Below are 22,584 nucleotides of genomic sequence, written 5' to 3'. Positions count from 1 at the left end.
ACAAACTGTGAAAAAATGAGGTACTTCCCCGAACATTGCAATGATAGCATCTACAGTTCACTTCCCTTTTTCTAAGTGTTACCACACTACACTGGAAACTGCTCACTTTTCAATTTCACACATTTCATAAGAAAGAGATAGATAGAATTCTTGCTTCAACATGTTCCTATAACTTCTAGCCATGACAGACCTCCAAACATGTAAACATACCAGCTGGATATGGTTTAAGCTAGCCTTTCACTTTGTGCTCAAGTGGACTCAAAATCTCAGCAGGCACACAGACAACAAATGTAGGTCACTAGGATGCAAAAATACCCCCAAAAAACATGATATCAGCGATATAAGAGCTGCCGGAAATTTCCAAACCTCAGTGCCTCCAATAAGATACTCGAGCATCAAATGCTCTATTTTAACACATCCGGTCATAAAGAGCTGTTCTGTACCTCTGATCTCTCCAGCTCTGGCTCTCTTGTAAAGCCCCTTCACATCTCTTTGCTCGCACACATCAAGCGGCGCATCCACAAAAACTTCGAAGAACGGGAGGCCTGCTGCTTCGTGAATCTTTCTCGCGTTCAGCCGGTCCTGCAGAGAAAGATTATAATACAAACTCAAAAAGAACAAGACAATGTATGGTAAAAAAAATAACGGGATATTTCATCAGTGCCTTTATTGTAACCTTTTAAAAGCTTTGCATTATTATGCAAGCATGGTCAAGCTTTCTAAGACACTCAACTTTAAAAGTGATCTGTTGTTAAACAAGGATGGTCCCATTTGTTTCTCCTATTATATGTAGCCACATGGACATGGAATGCAGTACAGTTACACACAATGAAAGACTACAAGTGAATATATTACCTGTGTCCCAAATGACATACTATACACTATGCTTTACAAGATGTTTTGTCCACCAGAATCTTGTCAGTCATCTTGAATTTTTTTTTTTTCTTATCCAGCATCAGCACCTGCTAGCCCCGCCCTTTTCCACTACATAAGCATATCTAAAAGAGTTGACTGCATGAAGTATATAACATTTCACACTTGTCTTTTTTCCCCCTAGCTGAATAAAGGAATCATCCAGGTACCTGAGTTTTCCAGTGTGAACACCCTACTACACAGTGTTCACACTATAAAATGGCGCACAAGTATGTGATTTGGGTCACACCTCTTGTCTCCCAAATTATAACTTCAACCTAGTGCTTGATCGCTATGCCAGGAAATCAAATGGTGACTTTAAAGACCTTGGTGAAACCTGTGCTGAAGGTCTATTTTAGGTATTAAATAAGATAAGAAATGAGAAACTACAGATTACAGAGCAGGCAGGAACATGTTACAAATATCTAAGTGAGCTTTGTCTGGTTCAGAACGCAACAACCCACACCCTAAAGTAAGTGTTATGTAATGTGTGTACATATTATATAAACACACATACCGTATACATAAATTACCGGTTATAGGTAAGGCATTACACGAAGTGTTTTGGGAGATGGATTCTTTTGAAAAAATCCTTTCCTGACCACAGCCTATCTACCTAATGCTTCACAAATAGCAGTCATTAAACCAGATTAAAACCTGTCCTTGCCCCTGGCTGTCCAACTAGAGACTAATAATCAAACCTCCCCTTAATCTCCAATATACAATAAAAGGTGAAACAGCCCTTCATGGCCTTCTCACGCAGTTGCCAGGATGAGAATAGACTGTGTTTAACCTAGACGTAAGACTTGCTGCTTTGTGGTTTTCAAGATTTCCGAAAAGTCAGGAAGCAATGAATATGTTTAATCGAATCTGTTGAGTGAAATCTGGAACATCTTGCTACGTTGGTTGAACATGTAAAGGCATATGTTGTAAAAAATAAATAAAAATGAATTACGTTTGTGAGATTTGCTAAGTTGTAGCATATTACCCTATAAAAAAAGGTGAATCAAGGGTGTGGTCTTGTATCTATAAAAACAGAAGAGGTTTTGTTTTCTGCTCCAAATTCAGACAGGTTATTACGGTTCGTATAGGATACAGAACAGACTTGGAGGAAACTTAGATTATGAGATCCACTGTTAGACAATGTGAACACATTAATAAATGAAGACATTTAAATCGATCACTAATCAGTGGGCAGTGGTGGCTCAAGTGGTTAAGGCTCTAGGTTGTGGAATAGGGATTAAGACCCAGCACCACCAAACTCCACTGTTGGGCAATTGAGCAAAGCCCTTAACCCTCCCTGTTCCAGGGGTGCTGTATCATAGCTACCCCTGTGCTCTGACCCCAACTTCCTCAGCTGGGATATACAAAGAAAAGAATTCCACTGTGCTGTAATGTATGTGTGGTGATAATAAAGGCTTCATGCCCTCGGTTCTAATCGTCCCAAGACTAATTTATATATTAGTATTTATATATTGCTCTCTCTGCTTCGTTCTGTATAGCCGACAACTAATTCAAAAATTCATCACACATTCTTTGAACAACTCCTACACTCTCTTACCCTGCTGTATGGAGAGATGAAGCTGGCAATGCACACAAGTCCGGCGTCGGCAAACAGCTTGGCCACCTCAGCTATACGGCGGATGTTCTCCTCTCGGTCTTCAGGACTAAAGCCCAGGTTTTTGTTCAGGCCCTGTCTGATGTTGTCTCCATCCAAAGTATAGCAGGGGATACCATGACACACCAGGTGCTCCTCCAGAGCCATGCTCACTGTCGTCTTGCCTGCTCCAGACAGGCCTTTGGATAGACAGGGAGAGAAGAGTTAGTGCAGGGCTCACTTCCAAGAGAATCTGTGTACATGCAGGGATGCCATCATGTGCTCTTTTTCTTTCCTGTAATGTTTTATTTGTCAAATATTATGAAAAGCATTATGAGTATGCAGAAATTAGGTAGGTAGGTAGGTAGGTAGGTAGGTAGGTAGGTAGGTAGGTAGGTAGATAGGTAGATAGATAGATAGATAGATAGATAGATAGATAGATAGATAGATAGATAGATAGATAGATAGATAGATAGATAGATAGATAGTCTAATTGTTCCTGAACCACTTTTGGACTGCTTGGACACTGTCCACAAATAATAAATAATGTGGAGATCCTAAATGTGAAATTTAGGTCAATAATTTGGACATAAAATTCAATGCAGTCCCTTCTCAGCAGTGATGCATCTCATAAGCTACACACCACACCCTTAAAACATCTGGTAGTACCAACAAAGTGACCCGTCTATGCATGCTGTGCCTGAGTTTGTGCTTTTTTGCTTCTGTAGAACTAATGAAGGCCCTCTTCAGTGCTGAAACATTCTGGTTTTCTAGATTATACCTCAAGGCAAGTTGCTGAACCGTTGGACCTAGATAGATTCTAATTAAATTGACCTAAATGGCTAAAACTGTTTAATTCTGGATGTAGATGTATATTCCTTGCTAGTTGATTTGCTACAGATTTGACAGTTCAAAGTCCGTCATACCTGTGAGCCACACGGTGCATCCTCGGAAGCCTCCCCTTGTCCCGACGGCTTGTCCGCGTTTGTTTCGGCTCACGTGATGAGCCTGGTAGGTGACATTAGTAGCTCGCTGCATCCCCTGAAAGAGACAAACCCCATTTCCTTTATTGTAAAGACACTGCATATATAATAAAGGGAAGTGACAACTCAGTGGCTAGTGGCAGTGTCAGACTGCTGATCGGAAGGCTGTGACCACCAAGCTGCCACCACTGGGCCCGTGGGCAAGACCTTTATTCCTCAACTGCTCAGTGAGATAAAGTAAGTCGCTCTGGATAAGGGTGTCTGGCAAATGTCATAAATGTAATGTTGACTGAGCTAGCTTTGACATTCAGCTTTCACCTGAAGGCATGTAAATATAGACACGGTATTTCCCATTTATATGTTACTTAACAGACGCTGCATTGTTATAATTTCACTTCACTTCCCTTCATCTAAGAGGCACAAAACTGTTCCAGCACGACGAGTGTTCATTACTTTAATTCATTATCAGAGCTTTACAGGAAAAGTGAAACAGAACTAGCTATTTCCACTTGGAGGAAGGTTACGCAGCTATTTTTACTTCTTGGAAATATCAACAAAATACGGATATGACTCAACACTTTTTAACTGTCAATCACTGCTTAGGGGGGAAATTATGGAAATACCTTGTTATTTGCATTTTTAAATCAAATGATTTCTAAAAGGTCTAAAAATACAAATCAGTCTGTGGTTTTTAAAAAAAGGAAAAGAAAGAGAGTGTGTTCAAGTCATGTCGAAAACACAAAGTTATATTTTCGAATGGGAAACTCTGGATTTTCTATAAGGAAAAGAGTTTACGAGTTGGGGGCGTGTCAGTAAGAAAACATGGCGGAAATCAATGGATGCAGCTTCAGGAGTTTGTTGAAACTGGATGTTTACTCATCTTAGAAGCTGATTCCAGGCTTTTTATTTACAAGCACGCAAGAAACAATAGCAGCTTCATAAATTGATTAACCCTGCTCTAGTTTTTTGGTAGCCAATTAAGTGACTTGAACACAGGACATCATAATTAAGGCTTCCCAACTTGTAAATACAAACATTACTGTAGGATTTCAAAACACAGAGGGTTTTTATCTACTGGACTTGGCTGTCTGTAAAGTTAACAAGACCCCACCAAGAGAACTGTCAATAGAAACAATGAAAAAGTGGCTAAAGGTATCGATTGTCTGCAGTCAGCTGTGTCTAGTGCCAGTATGAACAAGAAAGAATAGAAAAACATAAGGGGTAGACCAAGAAAGAGGTCAAAGTGTCAGGTTAGAAAATGCAAACTGAAAATAGAAAATGCATAGCAAAACAAATGTGCAGAAACAGCAGGAGTCAAGGTTTGTTAAAGAACTGTAAGAAGTCGGCTTAATGAAATGGGATTTACATACAGAAAAGACCAATGAAAACCAGGTTAAAGTGGGCTAAAGTGAAGCATTCATGAAGCATTGAGCCTCGGCTCGAGGAGGAAAAGGAGTTTTGGAAATGCTCTGATTTACTGACCTTTACAAAGTAGTTACACTGAAGACCCGTTCCATAAATCTTACAAAAAGATATTACAATTAAGCATTTGTCTATACTGGGAAATAAAAACTCTATTTATTTTTAGTCATGATTGGATTATGTAGAGAAGCCATTAAACAGACTACAGTGACCAAGTAATACCAAGTCTAATACTCCTACACTTTCATCCACATAATAGTGGGAAATTAGTGGTCTCTCTAGTGGAAAGGCTATCCACAAGATTCTGATCCATGGCTGTGGTGATTTGTTTAAGCCATAATTGTGCGCTTCCAACTTTGTAGCAATAGTCTGGGAAGAACTACATGTGGGTGGGTACAAACATTCAGTCGTGTAGTGTATACATAGAACACAAAGCTGCCTTTCATCTCAATCCGTCTGAAAGTTTGTGATAGAAATGAGTCCATCCTTTGTACACTGGAGTAAATAAGAACCAGCATATCTATCTACCTATCCATCTATCTATCTATCCATCTATCCATCTATCTATCTACCTATCCATCTATCTATCTATCTACCTATCTACCTATCCATCTACCTATCTACCTATCCATCTATCTATCTACCTATCCATCCATCTATCTATCTATCTATCTATCTATCTATCTATCTATCTATCTATCTATCTATCTACCTATCCATCTATCTACCTATCTATCTATCTATCTATCTATCTATCTATCTATCTATCTATCTATCTATCTATCTATCTATCTAACATTTGGTCATGTAGTGTATACATAGAAACAAAAAGCCACCTTTGATCTCAATCCACCTGAAAATTTATGGAAGAAATGAGTCCATCCTATGTACACCAGAGTAAATAAGAACCAGCATATCTATCTACCTATCTATCCTTCTACCCATCCGTCTATCATCTCTGTTTATCTACCTATCCATCTATCTATCCAGCTATCCTTCTATCCACCCGTCCATCAATCTATCCATCCATCCATCCATCTCTGTTTATCTACCTATCCATCTATCTATCTGTCTATCCATCGTTCTATCCATCTATCTGTTTATCTACCTATCCATCTATCTATCCAGCTATCCTTCTATCCACCCATCCATCAATCTATCCATCCATCCATCCATCCATCCATCCATCTGTTTATCTGCCTATCCATCTATCTATCCGTCTAGCCATCATTCTATCCATCTATCTGTTTATCTACCTATCCATCTATCTATCCAGCTATCCTTCTATCCACCCATCCATCAATCTATCCATCCATCCATCCATCCCTCTATTCAACTATCTGTCTATACTGGTTCTTATTTTCTCCAAGATACAAAGGATTTAAAAAATAAGACCCAGCATGGAGGACAGTATTTCTTTTTCATATGTTAAGTCCATGCCTCAGAGCAATCAGACTTAACAAGGGCTTTTCACACCAGGCTTAAACCCAGGAAGAGGAACGTTTCACACTGGCGATTGAGAAGTGGGGGTTATCACCACTTTCCCCTGCTCTGCATTGCCAAACAGTTATAGTCTGAAACAAAGCTGTGATGGAATGTCTCGGCTTAACAACATAACAAAAGACGTGTAGTTATTTAAAAGCGGTCATGGGCTGATCTGATCACTGCTGATATGCAAATAAGACGGTTAACTCAGGAATGTATAGTGAGAAACATTTATTTATAAATACACAAGATTAATCAGCAATCCAGGTAAAGTATGAGCAGTGAGGAACATAAAGCAAGATTCTGTTCATCTGGAGTTTATTATAGGGATAAAATAGTTTAATTATTAAATTTAATGATTTACTCTTATTTCTAGTTATTTAGTTATTCTTATTTATTTCCCCCTCCCCTTTCTGTTTTTCTTCTTTTGTAAAGCTGCTTTGAGACAATGTTCATTGTAAAAGGTGCTATACAAAATAAATTGAATTGAATTATAAGTGTGAAAAAGCCTTTTTGTGTACTAACTATGTTTTGTTGTTTTCTCTCTCGTTTTTTGCCCTATACTTAATCATGAAAAGGAAAAACAATATTTGAATGGATTATTTTCATTTAGTTTGAGGTAAGATTTCACCAAGCCAGAATGATCGGCTATTAAACAAAACATTTTAGTGCCGTATCTGTTATTTGTTACTACCTAACAATCGCGGTAAACACCCTGAAAATGTAGCTCTTGCATTATATTTGCCAGGGATTGTAGCTAAAGTAAACAACCTGTATTTAGTTTTAGTTACATGGACCACTGTTACAGTAACACAGTATCTCTCCACTGTAAGCTGCACCAGTAATACTAACAGCCCAGAAGCTTTACTCACCCAGTTCTGGATTGCGTTGCTCAATTTCTGTTTCTTGTGCGAGGTTGCAGAAGTCTCCATATCTGCCATTTATCAAGTTACGAGAATAAAAATGCCTCTTCTAGCCGGCTTGGTAATGGACGGCCGACACCAGCCCCAGCAGTAAGCAAGCGAGCGTCACACGTTTGCGCCACGTCACAGGAAGTGACGTTTAACACCTCCCTACGTGTCTTTGCGCCACCTAGTGAGTGAGCGGAAATCTAAAACCAAAAGTCAAGACGTGTCGTGTTTTATTGCATCACCCCAACATTATCTTTATAGACTTTATAAGATAATTAGAAGTTCATAATAGTGCAATTTAATGGCGTGGAAAATACACTGATCATTATGAGCAGTGAGATGTGAAGGGAATAACCCTGATGATCTCCTCATCATGGCTCCTGTTAGTGGGTGGGATATATTAAGCAGCAAGTAAACATTTTGTCCTCAAATTTGACCTGTTAGAAGCAGGAAAGAAGGGCAGGAGGAAGGATTTGAGCGAGTTTGACGAAGGGACAAATTGTGATGGCTAGACCACTGGATCAGAGCATCTCCAAAACTGCAGCTCTTGTGGGGTGTTCCCGGTCTGCAGTGGTCAGTATCTATCAAAAGTGGTCCAAGGAAGGAACAGTGGTGAACCGGAGACAGGGTCAGGGGCGGTCAAGGCTCACTGACTCACGTGGGGAGAGAAGGCTGGCCCGTGTGATCCGATCCAACAGACGAGCTACTGTTGCTCAAATTTCTGAAGAAGTTAATGCTGGTTCTGAGAGAAAAAAAGGTGTCAGAATACACAGTGCATGACTAATCAGGGTAAAAGGGTGACCAACACAATATAAGGCAGGTGGTCATAATGTTATGCCTGTTCAGTGTATGCAGGGTTATACACATATCAGCCATAACAATAAAATCCATTTTATCAATACTGTGTAGGTCTCCCTTGTACCAATATAACAGCTCTGACCTGTCGAGACATGGACTACAACATAATGTAATTCCCCAGAACTCAATCCATGGGATAAATGAAGTCTGATCCATGGAGGCCCCACCTCACAACTTACAGGAATTAAAGATTCTGCTGTTAATGTTTTGGTGCTAGATACCACAGCACACCTTCAGAGGTTTAGTGCTTAAACTCCTGAACAATTTTTGCAGTGTGACAGGGTGCATTGTCCTGCTGAAAGGGAATACTGCTGCAATGAAGAGGTAAACTTGATCTGAAACAATGCTTATGTAGGTGTTAGCCTTAGACGCCCATGTCCCTGTCACCAGTTCACTGGTTATTCTTACTTGGAACACTTTTGGTGGGTACTAACCACTGTGTACTGGAAACACCCTACAAGACCTGCTGTTCTGGAAACGCTCTGATTTACTGACCTTTAGAAATTAGATGACCCATTTCATAAATCCTACAGAAAGATTAGCCTTATGAACAATTAAACATTTTTTCTATATTAAATAACACTACTGGAAAAAATCTATTTATTTTTTTAGCCATGTTGAGAATCCATTAAACAGACAGAGCTAAAGTAACCAAGTAATACCAAGTCTAATACTCTTTCTCTTTAATCCAAATAATGGTAGGAAGTTAGAGGTTTCTCTGATGGCAAGGCTATCCACTAGATTCTGATTCATGGTTTTGTTCCCATTTAACCATAATCATGTGCCTCCAACTTTGTAGCAACAGTCTGGTAAGAACTACGTATCGGTATGCACAACAACATTTGGTCATATAGTGTATATAGAAAATAAGATTTTCTTCATGATTTCTTCATGATTGGAATTTCTTCATGATTCATGATTCAGATTTCTTCATGATTGGAATTTTGGTCGCAAAATTAATAGCTTCATTAAGCGAGATTAGGGAAGCTGAAGTTCTATTGGCTGTCCTTCATTATTCCTGTCCAATCAAGGAAATGGGGGCGGGTGAACTAAATGGCTGTTACTGTAGCAACAGCAAAAGCCAAACATGGAGGTTATGCAACCTTTGAATCTCAAAATTCCACTAAAAGTGCACTTCATGGTGTATGCAATAATGTTTTCTCCACCTTTTGTAGTACTAAAAAACTAAAGCGCCTTTTGGTATTTTTGTTGGCTAATTTGTTAAACTTAAGTTTTTATTTTTACTTTATTTTTATTTTATTTTTACGTTTTTATATATATTTAAAAGGCATCCAATATTCTTAAGAAATTGCATATCGCATTCTCCAAAAATGTAAGCAGGATGATGTGCTTTAAATATATCATCTCTCTTTTATGACGAAGAGAGTACAAGCCCTTTCCAGATGTTCATAAGCAGACGCCATATATGCGGTCGAATCTGATTCCTAAACGAGTCGTATCCCAAACGCCTTGTATTCCACTACATAGTGATGGAAACACTACGTCACTTTCTCTGGACATACCGTCTGCGCATGCTTACTACTTAGTAAGGCGGTGCTGTATTTGGGACAGAGCCGTGGAGAATTTTGGGGGAGACTAGTGGGAACAAGATGGCTGATGTGGGACGAGAAGAGCGTTTCACCTCTTTTTGACAAAATAACGGAGGACTTGGGCATCCGAAAAGTCTGTGGAGTTTATTATTTATGCACTAGGCGTGTAGTTAAGTGTTTTGTTTTTTTTGTAATTAGTATTTTTCCTCATAAAATCGTTAACGCTACCTTCATACCAGAGTGAAGTGGTTTTCTGGACAAAGTTTTTCCCTTCTTTTCGGATTTCTGTTTAACCAGTAAAGAGTGATATTTTGTAATATTTTGTAGTATTTTTGAGTGATATTAACAAGGCTTAGTTTTGTGGCTGGAAACTTTATAACATACTTTGTTACTTTGCGGACGCACAAAATTGTTTTGCTTGTTACTTTAGTGTTGTTGTTTTTTTTTTTTTGCAAACGTTTGATATAGTTTTCACCTGACACAAGTTATTGTTGTTCTGAATGTCACACCGATAAAATAAACATAAAACGTAACTCGGAAAAAAGAGAGAGAGAGAGAGAGAGAGAGAGGGGGGCTCTAGACAAATGAGCTCTAGTCGAACCCGTTGTCAAGCAGCCAGAGCTCCGAGCTCTGCGCATGCGCACAAATCGCCGCCGGCCGAAGGGCTTGAGATGGAGAGGATGGAGCCGCAGGGAGAAGTGGGGCTCGGGGTCCCGGAAGATCAGCCTTCTCCATCATCTAACTCCAGCTCCAGACAGGCGTGGAGCCGGGACAACCCCGGGTTCGAGCCTGAAGATGGCCTGGATGCAAACTGGAGCCCGGGACGGAGATCCTTATCCGACACTTCAAGCAGTGGCAGCAGCGGACTGGGGAGTTTCCCCGGCGGGAGCAACGCCCGCATCCACCGGGGACTTTACCCGACTCCTTCTGCTGATGGACTTCATCATGAGCCGCCGAGCTGGGGAGTGAGGATCCTGGAAAAAATCAGACGTAATGCATGCCTTCTGAACTACTCACCATCAGTGATTTTTTTTTTTTTTGAGCCTCATTACAGAATGTCCTATTTAAGAAGGACACACTGCACAAGTTTCCAAACCTGGAAAAAGTTTGAGTGTTCTGTTGTCACTGATATTCACATCTGGTATTAAAATCCATCTTGAGCATCTATTACAAATAGACATCCTAGATGGGAAAAGTTTAAATCTGGTGTTTTTCATTTCCCAAACACATCTCTAGTTTCCACTTCATCTTCAGCACTTTATCCTGTTCAGGTGCGAGTCAGGAACACACCTTGGATGGGTGACACCATGCAAGGGAGGATACCATTCAGATACACGTTACCATCTCTGGTCAATTGACAGTAGCCAGGTCACCTGTGTGCATGGTTAAAAGACATTGGAGAACCTGGTGCAAACCCATGTGAATATGTGAGAGAACATGAATAGCTCAGTGAACATCTGTGATCAGCAGGACTTTCTGGTTAGGCCCATGATGCTGTTAAATTAGCAGATGTTGTGAGGACGCCCTAGTGTTAATGAGAGAGAAAACCTATGTGGTGTTATATTTGTGTCACTGACCTCCATGTTTAAAGCTCCCCAAGACATGATCAGATCCCCTGAAATAAATTTTAATACCATATGTGAATGGAGAATGATATTCCAGTGCTTCCAAATGGGAAGTTTGGAAAAGTCTGGAATCCTTGTAAGCATGAGAACCCTGATTCTGTGCAGCCATAATATCCCAAAATGCACTGCAGCTAATTAGTATACAAATAAACAAATAAAATATTCACACAGGGTGCAGAAAACACAAATACCGATATTGTAATGTTTTTAGGAAGTAAGGCACCATCCTAGACACGGCATTACGTTTTAATGTGATTGTTTATGAATCATTACATTTGCCAATATTGTAACATACCGCAGTTTGATGTTAAAGTCTGATTTCACTGATTTCAGTTCTGTGGGGCACACGTCTCCTGGAGGAGAGGGACAGCAGCAGAGAGATGTACCTGAAGAATGTTCTCAGAGAGATGATCACCTATGTGCTTTTCCTCATCACCTTATGCATTTGTAAGTGAAACACCCGGTCTGCAGTGGTCAGTATCTATCAAAAGTGGTCCAAGGAAGGAACAGTGGTGAACCAGTGACAGGGTCATGGGTGGCCAAGGCTCATTGATGGGGACGTGGGGAATCTGTTTATGCAGATAGTCTACCATACAAGTCTATCTGCAACTTCTCACTGTAAAAATGCTAAAATGTGTATATATAATCCGGTGATTTGCCTTGCAGCTGGAACTCCTTTCAGAGCCGCGATAATATAAAATTGATTATTGATTAACTCAGAAGCCATGTAGTATAATTCCCTTTAATATCACTGGTCTTTAAAGGCGTAGCATGGGATTCAGTCATTGGCTTGGTGTATGTACCTCTGTGTGGTCATAACTGGACTCTCCTACATGATTGCTTTATGGGAGTTCTCAAACTGTGCCATGTCTGAACAGTGATGAGAGCACAAAATCTCAGACCTGTCTGAAGACGAATGGAACTAGACGAACAATTACCGAGCAGCAGGATGACTTACAGTTGCATTTTTCCAGTTGATTACCTGCAATCAGACACATGAGGATTTGAGCAGCCAGAGTTGGTAATAAGGATACCATATGGTCCTGTTTTTTGCCCACTGGTCCAAAAGTCTGGCTCCATCTAAATTGTTCTGCAGTTTCCTGGCACAAGTATTTCAGCACACTAGGCTGGCTTTGAGGGAGCAAAAACGGAAAGAAACGAAATACTCCCAAAGCTTGCTCAGAACAATACCAAGCCTGTGAAGAAAAACTACACATTTTATGGCATTCCAGTTCTATATATGAGCAAAAAAATGATGGGAAAATGAATTTATAGGAATCTCTGTTTTGTCTGATTGTGTTTCAGTAACATACGGGATGGTGAGCACTAACATGTACTACTACACCAAAGTAATGTCTCAGCTCTTCCTGGACACACCACTGTCAAGCGGCGAGACCACCACCTTCAGGAGCCTCTCCACCATGGAGGACTTCTGGAAGGTAAAGACCTGTGTATTGCATTTGAGTTAAACATCTTTGCGCACATTATTAATCATTTATTGTTTTAAACACGTGATCACTAAACAAAGTAAGCGCTTCATTTCAGTACACAGAGGGACCGTTCCTAAACGGGATGTACTGGGAAGTGTGGTACAATAACAAGAGCCTGCCGGAGAACCAGAGCCTCATCTATTACGAGAACCTGCTGTTGGGTGTGCCGCGTCTGCGCCAGGTCAAAGTTCTCAACGAGTCGTGTCCTGTTCACGAGGAGCTGAAGGACGAAGTGTACGACTGCTACGGAGTCTACGCAGCAGCCTTCGAGGACAAGAAATCGTTTGGACTGAAAAACAGCACTGCGTAAGACAAAAAAACAACAACATTTAATGAGAACGTAAAACACACACAGTGTTTATAATGAAGTGTATAATACAGTATTTTGGTTATGTTATATGGGATACATTTTAATGTGTAGATTATCTGACAAGTTTTAACCCATAGTAAGAATTCAAGAAGAATAGATCCCTGTTGAAAGTTTAATTATAATTAAAAGCGTCAAAAAGTCTTAGGGGGGAATGTGGTAGCTTAGTGGCTAAGGTGCTGGACTATCGGAAGGTTGTGAGTTTCAATCCAAGGTCCACCAAGCTGCCACTGCTGGGCCCTTGAGCAAGGCCTTTAACCCTCAATTGCTCAGTTGTGTAAAATGGGATAAATTGTTTGTCACTCCAGATAAGGGCGTCTGCCAAATGCCAGAATATTATGTACACAAGTAGGTAAGAACCCTGTCTCGCTAAACACAAACTGATGACACAGTTTATACGATGAGAAGCAGGTGTATAGACTATATTACACCTCTGTGAAACGGAAAGTATGAGTGTGTGTGTGTGTCTCAGGTGGGTGTACTCTGAAGAAATCAGCCTCGGGGAAAGCAGCTACTCAGGTGAAGTGGCCACATATAGAGGAGGAGGTTTCTATCAGGATCTGTCTCGCACCAGAGATGAGTCTGAGAGACAGCTGCAGGAGCTGAAGGCCAACCTGTGGCTGGATCGAGGCACCAGAGCCGTGTTCCTCGACTTCTCTGTCTACAACGGCAACATCAACCTCTTCTGCATCATCAGGTACACACAGACCCACAGGACAGCAGTGAAAGTTGGCTCGTGATTTGTTAAATCTGATTCAGATTCAGGAATATAGCTACTGGGAACAAGTAGATGGAACAATTTATTACAAGAAACATCTTCTAGTTTAACTTACAGCAAAAAGAACTTCTGAGCTGAATTACATTGTATTAAATTAATTAAAATTATTATTTATCTAATTTAAAGGTTTAGGCAAGCGTACGTTTTTGTTCTTCAGTCTTCTAACCTTCTAACTGGTGATTTGATATGATGTTCATATCACCATAGCAACCATGGCAAAGTAAAACACCCAAACCTGAGTAACTTTGTGTTTTAAGAGGAATAAAACACTTGGATTGGGTGATATATGACACTAGGAGTGAGTGATATGAAATAAAATATATTATATCATGATATATATATATCACATATATTATATATATATATAAATTGTTAAATCAATTTAAAAAAATTAAATTAAATTAAGGCTCATGCCAAGGTTTATTATTCTGATCATTATTTAAAAATGAAAATAGTAAGTTACAAAAAGCTATCATGATATCCAGTGATATCTCAGTCAAGTGCATTGTGACTATGTCTTTTATCATGATATGCTAATGAGCTGGAAAAGTAATGCTAATTATTCTAGGCAGTTTCTTTAAGGAAGCCTGAATAAAACAAACTATTTTAAACATTCAAATCTGGATTTTTACCTTCAAGTATGCAAATATTATTCAAACTAATAGCATCATCCTAGAGAGTAATTTGTCATTTACAGATTGCTGGTGGAGTTTCCAGCCACAGGGGGCGCTGTGACATCGTGGCAGTTCCAGACTGTGCGATTGGTGCGCTATGTGTCCAGCTGGGACCACTTTGTGGGGCTGTGTGAGGTCATCTTCTGCTTCTTCGTGCTGTATTACTTGGTGGAGGAGGTGCTGGAGATCCGCTTGCATCGCCTGCGCTACTTCAAAAGCTTGTGGAACTGCCTGGATGTGCTCATAGTAATGGTACTGCCAAAAATGCTTGATTTTGCTGAAGCTATTTAAAAAATTGATGCAGCTCTTTGTCCTTTTTTTGCCGAAAATTGGCAAAATTGTAAACACAAGATTCTTCTTTTAACCTCTGACCAGTGAAGAATCGTATTTAATTGCTTTTTATGATAGCCATTCTCATGATTCACACACATGAAGAGGGTTTTGACTGAATGTGTGTTTATGACACAGTGTGTCTTGGCTCATATCTGCATAAGATCTGTGGTAATTTTGAACAAGTATAAGGTCCTCTGAATATCACAGAGTTTGTTTTTGCTTTAAACCCTCAAGAGACTGATAGAATGCTTGTTTTAGTAGATATAAACTGGAGAAACTGGAGAAGGGGGGAACCCAGAGTGGTTTTGTGGGAAAAATCTATACACTATAAAATTAAGATCAAAAATCAATAATTCAGCTGTATTAAAGATTTGGTATACCTTTGTATCACTGATCGCAGAAAATAAGTAGAATTTGTGCTGCTTGTGGGACTTGACTGTAAACCTCCACAGTTAAAAGGCAACATCAGATCGTTTACTAGTCAAAGTTATTTTTAGTTGCATTGCAAGGTTGGAAACTTGGCAAATAAATATTTGTCATTGCTAAGATTCACTTTCTAGCAAGACAAATCTTTCACCAGAATCATGTCCTCGATGTTTACTTGCTTCTGAATATGCAACCTGTATGGTACGGAGGTAAACAAGCTCTTGACGTCACTGCACATTTCTGAACTCTAATCCCCACTGTGACCAGAGCTCTTTTTCAAAAATCCATCATTTCCCATAGGATTACATATAAAATTACATGCATGCTTGAGAATGCTCTATTATAATTCTGCAAATTCCTCTCGAAATATCTCTCATAGCTGAGCGTGCCTGCCATCATCATGAACATCTACAGAACCTCAGTGGTCAACAGCAGGCTGAAGTTCCTGCTGGAAAACCACAACACGTACCCGAACTTCGGTCCTCTCGCTCGGCTACAGGTCCAGTTCAACAACCTGGCCGCCATCATCGTCTTCCTCGCCTGGGTCAAAGTGAGCCTCTTATCTGTGGATCTGTTCACTGTTTATGTGCTTTACAGTTATGTTCAACTGGATGAGGAATAAAATCTGTTGCCCTTTCTGCAGCTATTTAAGTTCGTCAATTTTAATAAGACTATGAGCCAGCTGTCCAGCACAGTGTCCCGGTGTGCTAAAGACCTGCTGGGATTCGCCATCATGTTCTTCATCGTGTTTCTAGCATACGCACAGCTGGCATACCTGGTGTTCGGGACACAACTCAACGACTTCAGTACCTTCCAAGCCTGCATGTGAGTCCAAGAGACCCTTAATCTGGAGTCTGTCTGTTTCTTTAAGCATGTTCTCTCAGAATGCAACATCCAAGTGTTTTATTCCTCTTAAAACACAGCATTTTTTAAAAGGACACATTTTATCCATTTGTATTTGCGTTTAATGTTGTAGAGGTCCATGTTATGTTAGGTGTTTCCTAGTGTTACTTACATTATAGTAGCTGTAAACAGTCATTCTTTTAGCTGCCACTTATTTCTCTCTCTTCAACTTTATAACCCTCAGCTTAATCCATTCAATCAACATCATTTGATCAATCCAAGTCGGACATTCCTCAATTTATGTTATAGAGAAAGTTAGTTAGTTAGTAACCTTTATGTAACTAGTATAAAAATCTCTTTTACAAGAGTGACCTGGCCAAGAAGGCAGCAAAAGACACAACAACAATTACCATTTAAAACGTATAACCTAAAACTATAACCTTTTTTAGTTCTTCTTCATCATCATCTTCTAATTCACTAAAAAATGGATTACTAAAGTTCACATACTTAATCACCTGTGTGCAGTTTCACACAGTTCCGGATCATTCTAGGAGACTTTGACTTCTCAGAGATCGAGGAGGCCGACAAAGTCCTGGGACCGATTTACTTCACCACCTTCGTTTTCTTCATGTTCATGATTCTATTGGTAAGTGAACTAAAAAAAAAATGAGATGACTACTGCTAGATTAATGAGGGTTATTTAAGGAAATGGAGTCCACTGGGCTTCATTAGTTTCCAAAAAATCTTTAATATCCTAAATTGGATCAAGTCTATTTCAGGAAATTCATTAGTCTATATTTTAGTGTATTTTAACGTTTCAAACATCTTTACATGCGTGCAAATGTAGAGAGCAACTTTGCCTTAATCTAACACCACATATAAAGCAGCATTTAAAAAAAATAATTCTTACATTTAGGAAGAGCCTATTAAGTGCACACAAACACAGGTTAAAATGAGATCTGCCATCATTTCTGATCATGCATTATATAGCCAAAAGTTTCACACCTACTGTATATGTGATTGTTGTACATCCCATTCCAGATTTAGACCTCAAGTGCTTTTATAATATGCTTCACTTTATCTGGAATGGCTTTCCATTAGATTTTGGAGCTTGGATGTGGGGATTTGTGTTCATTCATCCACAAGAGCATTAGTGAGGTCAGGTTTCAGTCAGTGGTCCAGTTCATCCCAAAGCTGTTTAGTAGGGTTGAGGTCAGGACCCTACTTCAACCTTGGCAGTTCATGTCTTCGTGGCGTTTGCTTTGTGCACAGGAACAGTGTCATGCTGGAACTGGATTGGACCTCTTGGTTCCAGTGAAGGGAAACTGTAATGTTACAGCATAATAAGACATTCTATACAGCTGTGGGCTTCAGTCTTTGTATTAACAGTTTTAAGAAGAATCACATACGGGTGTATGGCAAGGTGCCCACATACCTTTAGCCATAAAGTGTATAAATATTACAGTAATTCTATAGAAACAACTGGTTTCTGTAATGAGATTTTTTGTTAATTATTCCCCGTTTCTTTCTACAGAACATGTTCTTAGCCATCATCAATGACACTTACTCAGAGGTGAAGGCTGACATGGCACAGGAGAGATCTGAAATGGAGATTACAGACCTTATTAAAAAGGTATGAAAATCATGTGATTTATATATTGCCTTTGTATCTGGCATTCATTATGTATTTAAAAAAATCTCATAGGCTTTCCATTAATGTAAGAAAGCCTAAATAGCTGAAAAACTAGACATTGGCATGCTTCCTCAGGGCTACCACAAGGCCATGGTGAAACTGAGGCTGAGGAAGACGGCAGTGGATGACATCTCTGATAGCCTTCGTCAGGCAGGAGGGAAACTCAACTTCGACGAGCTCCGGCAGGACCTACGAGGGTGATTAAAACTTTGCCTAATGAATATTCTTAAGGACGATGAAGCCACACGGTTGATATATTTGTGCTGGTGTGTTCGTAGAAAGGGTCATTCGGACGCCGAGATTGAAGCCATTTTTGCCAAATACGATCTGGATGGAGACCAGGAGCTCACCGAGCACGAACACCAGCAGATGAGGGATGACCTGGAGAAAGAGAGAGTGAGTACATGGAAAGTTAATGGGCCTGATTTATGAATTTATTTGTAAATCGTCCACAGGACATGACTTTTTCTTAAGAACAGCGATATTTATTAAATTTAGTTCCGAAAATGCATATCCTATGACATGAGATTTTCGATTAAACTCACTCCTCGAATGACATATCATGAGAATTAATGAGGAAGACACACCCCTAATGGTTAATATCAAATCATATAACAGGTGAGTTCCTGCAGTTTAAGCTATTTAAACTAGTGCAGATTACACAACTTTAAATAGCTTATTTATTTCAATGGCACATGAATGAAACTTGAAGTAAGGCACTCCAAAACAAATCCATGAAGTAAGACAAATAAGATTAGTTCAGTCAGGACAAAAGAAGTAGCACTCTATAAAAGCAGGAAGAGATAGTGTCTGTCCGTGACAACCGGTGGCTGAGCTGCATTACTGGATGATTTAATGCATGCTGCGCTTACAAGGCACTCCTTCACAATTTAGATTACGCTTGTGCTTTTTAGCTCAGTGAGCATCAATAAATGTAAACCAGCTGCACTGCATGGAAAATTACCGCAGATTGGCATTTATTAACGCCAGCACAAATCTATGAAAACATTTACAGTTGTCTATAGTGAAAGATTAATAGATAAGGCCTGTGGTTTTGGAAGAAGGAGAAATTTAGAAGGAAGTTAAGATATTTAAAATGGTTAAATCCTTACTTATTACTGTTCTATTTTGTAATACAAAGAAATGCTAATGCTAAACTGGTAACTATAAACTACTATTACTTATTAGCTAGAAACTCCCAAACAGCTGATTGACTATATTTATGGTCATTTCTAATTTAAAACTGAACTGCTGCTTTATGAAAAAGTCGGTTATTAATTTAGAAGAATACACACACACACACACACACACACACCTGTACAGATGCTCAGTGTCTCTCACACACACGCCAGGAGGACTTGGATTTGGAACGCAGTTCGCTGCCCAGGCCTCTGAGTGGGCGGAGCTTCTCCCGTGGCCAGGATGACTCGGAGGAGGATGACGATGAGGACAGTGGACACAGTTCCCGTCGCCGTGGCAGCAGCTCTGGGGGTGTGTCCTACGAGGAGTTCCAAGTGTAAGCTCCTCATTCTGGCCTAGAGACAAATATATTAACAGAATATCTTAATCATATCAACTCATATTAAATGTTTGATGTATGAGATTGTTCTGACTCAAGGAAACAGAATCAATTAATTCAATTTTGCTTGACTGAAATAAGTCAAATATGAAGGTTTGTGATGCATCAATTGGGAGGAGGATGCTTAGTGAGAAGTGTGTTCTGTTCTCAGCGTGGTGCGGAGGGTGGACCGTATGGAACACTCGATTGGCAGTATCGTGTCCAAGATTGATGCGGTCATTGTGAAGCTGGAGGCCATGGAACGAGCCAAGCTGAAGAGGAGGGAGGTCCTTAGCAGACTGCTGGATGGTATCATGGAGGTGAGGCCTTCACCTTAAAGACGTGATGATATGAAAGTTTTCCACAAATCAGTGACAAGTATGTTGCAAGTATATACTGTATACATCACAGCTATCCCAAAGTACATGATTACAACTCAGGGGTTGTGAAAGAAGTATATTGAGGGGTGTGGCCAGGGCAGATGGCTTCAGAGAGCTGAAGGGGGCGGCCAAGGTGGATGATTTCAGAAAGCTGAAAGCGGGTGTGGCCAAGCAAAATGGCTCTAGGAGATAATGGGGTGTGGCCAAGGTGGATGGTTCCAGAGAGCTACAGGGATGTGGTCAAGGTGGATGGCTCCAGAGAGCTAAGGAGGTGTGGCCAAGGTGAATGACTTCCGAAAGCTAAGCGGGTGTGGCCAAGCTGGATGGCTCTAGAAAGATAATGGGGTGTGGCCAAGCTGGATGGCTCCAGAGTGCTATGGGGGTTCTTTTAGAATTTTTGCTATTTATATCCAGATTTCCTTACTTGCACATTCATGAAAATACACCCTAATTTGTCCCTACTCTGTATTCTTTCTCTCTTTCTTTCTCTCTCAGGATGAAAGGATGGGCAAAGATACAGAGGTTCACAGGGAGCAGATGGAGCGGCTGGTGCGAGAGGAGCTCGAGCGCTGGGAATCGGATGACGCCATCTCTCAGGTCAGCCATCAGCAGGCTACTCCTGTCGGTGCTAGTGCTCAGCCCCGCCCACGCAGCACCCGTCCCTCCTCCTCACTGTCCACTGAGGGTCCAGACACCGGAAGCAATGGAGCTGGACATGTTTAAGACCTCTTCTACCGTCCTGTGGCTTTATTAAGTATTCCAGCATTAAATGATCACCTTATGTCAGTATTTTTTAAAGCAGTTTCATTCACAGTGCACTATCTATATAATGGTACATCAGTTATTAAGCAGGAGTGTATTCTGATCATTAATTAAGGTACACTGGCACAAATGTAAATCAGCTTAATCCAGGTACTAAGCAGAATAGGTCTAGGTTTATGCATAAGATATGTGTATATTTAAATAAGTAATTTACTTCGTATTTTAACAAGGTCATTGTTAAATTGAAGGCCTCAAATGAAATGATTTAATACGTTTTCAGATAAAAAACAAATTTGTCTGTACAGCCACAGAGAGAATGAAAATTGATATCATACTGTTGCTTCTTTCTAAAACAGAAAATTACCAGCACTCAATATTATCACTTAACCATAAACTTTAATGTTTGGGATTTTACCTATAAATCTTTCTATGTTGCTAGTTTGAAAGTACATTCCTTCTTTTGACCAATAATCCAGGTGAAAACATGCCATCTTAACTCATCTTCATATATTTTTTTATGCAACTCTTTCATGCATGATGACCATATACACGGACAGTTCAATAACCTTTAAAATAAAATTGATTTTTAGGTAAAAATGAATAGGAGTAATCAGAATAAAAGATTTTGGACAGTATTTATAATTGTTTATGAATAAAAACGACACAGAATTAGACTAAATGGCTCACTAATAACAAGATATCCTCACTACATCGGGTTTAAAACACTGTAGTGCACAAAAAGCTCATTGGAACAAAGCCTGTTGGAAACTATTTAAATGTAATATTTATTTTTATATATACATCGGCGAATTATAAAAATAAATCAAAAATACATATCATAAATGGAATACGTTTATTCCAAATGCTTTCCTCACGCAAAGTTAATTTATCCAAAACATTTAGGAAATACATGATGATCATCATACACAATATATATTGGATTTTTTTCAAACAGCTAAAAACAAGATGAAGGATATTATAAGCGCACGTTTATCATTTCTCTATTTAGCTACTAATTTAAGTGAAGGTATCATACAAAGTCCAGTCATTTTTATTATTATTTTTAGGGACTCACACAAAGTATTTTGTATTTGTAATTGAAGCACAAGCATTTTCTCAGTCCGTAATTTGGTTATTAAAACAGATTTTAGTCACAGGTTTGTAGTTGCTTTAAGTTGATATAGTTGCACGAGCGTCCTGCTTTCTCATGTAAACCTATACCATGTGATGTATTTCCTTATTCACGTCACTTTTTATTTTTTTTTTATACCGATTGTAACTTTAAAACAAACTTCGATTCGGAGTGCATCTGCTTTCATGGGAAGCTTATTGTGTGCTTGTTGGACTCGTATAGCTGAAGTTGCAAAGCTTTTCGCTGATATTAGTTTTGCCTCACCAGAAACTCAGCACAGAAGTTGTATTTTTCTTGACATGGGCTGAGATGATATTATGTCAGTATCTAGATGACAATACTCTAGTTTTGGTACTGTAGCATCAGTACTTTTATAATACTGCACTCCTATTTTACTATTTTGGTACCAATTTCTTTATTTTTTACCAAGATATTGTGTGTGCCAATACTTTTGACACACCATTTCTCCACACTTTTATATATATATATATTTTTTGTATTTTATATTCATTTATTAAGGCTGATATTCAGTATGATTCAGTTATGACGCTATGTTTTTCTATTTGTCAACGTATGTAGGTATAACGTGAGCTCATTCCAGTGAGAGCAGAACTTCTATCAGCAAACAGCTCTGGAGATTTGGCTCTGTATTTCTGAATGTTTTAATCAGTATTACTGTTTTTAACATCTGCATTGTTTGAGAATAAAATATTTGCACATTTTCACAGTCCTGGGTGTTTTTCCACAGGGACAGGAAAGCGTCTGGGTTTCACTGAGGCATGACACTTGATGGTGAGATAGTGAA

The 22,584-nt window shown here is 39.5% G+C and overlaps 3 protein-coding genes across 5 annotated transcripts in view; 1 reads left to right on the top strand and 2 right to left on the bottom strand.

Moving 5' to 3' along the window:
* Positions 1 to 7,455, bottom strand: part of papss1 (3'-phosphoadenosine 5'-phosphosulfate synthase 1) — a 30,318-nt gene extending 22,863 nt beyond the window's left edge. The window contains exons 1-4 of the mRNA XM_058385776.1: positions 7,272 to 7,455; positions 3,436 to 3,550; positions 2,474 to 2,709; positions 444 to 582 (exon numbers count right to left, since the gene is read on the bottom strand). Of these exons, the coding sequence (XP_058241759.1) occupies positions 444 to 582; positions 2,474 to 2,709; positions 3,436 to 3,550; positions 7,272 to 7,340 (559 nt within the window). The 5' untranslated portion in view covers positions 7,341 to 7,455. The remainder of the gene's footprint in view (positions 1 to 443; positions 583 to 2,473; positions 2,710 to 3,435; positions 3,551 to 7,271) is intronic.
* Positions 7,456 to 9,731: 2,276 nt separating this feature from the next.
* On the top strand, positions 9,732 to 22,506 carry pkd2 (polycystic kidney disease 2). 2 transcript variants are annotated; one of them, XM_058383861.1, is made up of 15 exons: positions 9,732 to 10,708; positions 11,677 to 11,790; positions 12,649 to 12,782; positions 12,889 to 13,139; positions 13,673 to 13,897; positions 14,676 to 14,904; positions 15,791 to 15,961; positions 16,055 to 16,236; positions 16,780 to 16,900; positions 17,789 to 17,887; positions 18,023 to 18,144; positions 18,226 to 18,343; positions 19,303 to 19,463; positions 19,678 to 19,825; positions 20,381 to 22,506. In XM_058383861.1, the coding sequence occupies exons 1-15, from the start codon at positions 10,303 to 10,305 to the stop codon at positions 20,606 to 20,608; spliced, it is 2,709 nt and encodes a 902-aa protein (XP_058239844.1). In that variant the 5' UTR covers positions 9,732 to 10,302; the 3' UTR covers positions 20,609 to 22,506. The 2 variants fall into 2 exon arrangements, with proteins under 2 accessions (XP_058239844.1, XP_058239835.1); XM_058383852.1 differs by having other exon boundaries at positions 19,300 to 19,463.
* Positions 19,347 to 22,584, bottom strand: part of abcg2d (ATP-binding cassette, sub-family G (WHITE), member 2d) — a 20,367-nt gene continuing 17,129 nt past the window's right edge. Inside the window, exon 16 of one of the 2 annotated variants that reach the window (XM_058383893.1) lies at positions 19,347 to 19,482. In XM_058383893.1, coding sequence (XP_058239876.1) covers positions 19,473 to 19,482 — 10 coding nt within the window. In that variant the 3' untranslated portion in view covers positions 19,347 to 19,472. The remainder of the gene's footprint in view (positions 19,483 to 22,584) is intronic. The other variant, XM_058383884.1, reaches the window with a different exon arrangement.

This window comes from Hemibagrus wyckioides, linkage group LG03 (genome assembly GCF_019097595.1).
Source record: "Hemibagrus wyckioides isolate EC202008001 linkage group LG03, SWU_Hwy_1.0, whole genome shotgun sequence".
Taxonomy (NCBI): domain Eukaryota; kingdom Metazoa; phylum Chordata; class Actinopteri; order Siluriformes; family Bagridae; genus Hemibagrus; species Hemibagrus wyckioides.
Note: the sequence above shows the minus strand (reverse complement) of the source record. Positions and strands in the feature narration are given on the sequence as shown.

What these genes read in the sequence shown, in the direction of transcription:
- pkd2 (XM_058383852.1), top strand. Translation starts at nt 10,303, where the DNA reads ATGAGCTCTAGTCGAACCCGTTGTCAAGCAGCCAGAGCTCCGAGCTCT. An exon ending in AACCTCTTCTGCATCATCAG is followed by an intron (nt 13,898 to 14,675) that starts GTACACACAGAC and finishes TGTCATTTACAG; the next exon opens with ATTGCTGGTGGAGTTTCCAG. An exon ending in TCTTCCTCGCCTGGGTCAAA is followed by an intron (nt 15,962 to 16,054) that starts GTGAGCCTCTTA and finishes CCCTTTCTGCAG; the next exon opens with CTATTTAAGTTCGTCAATTT.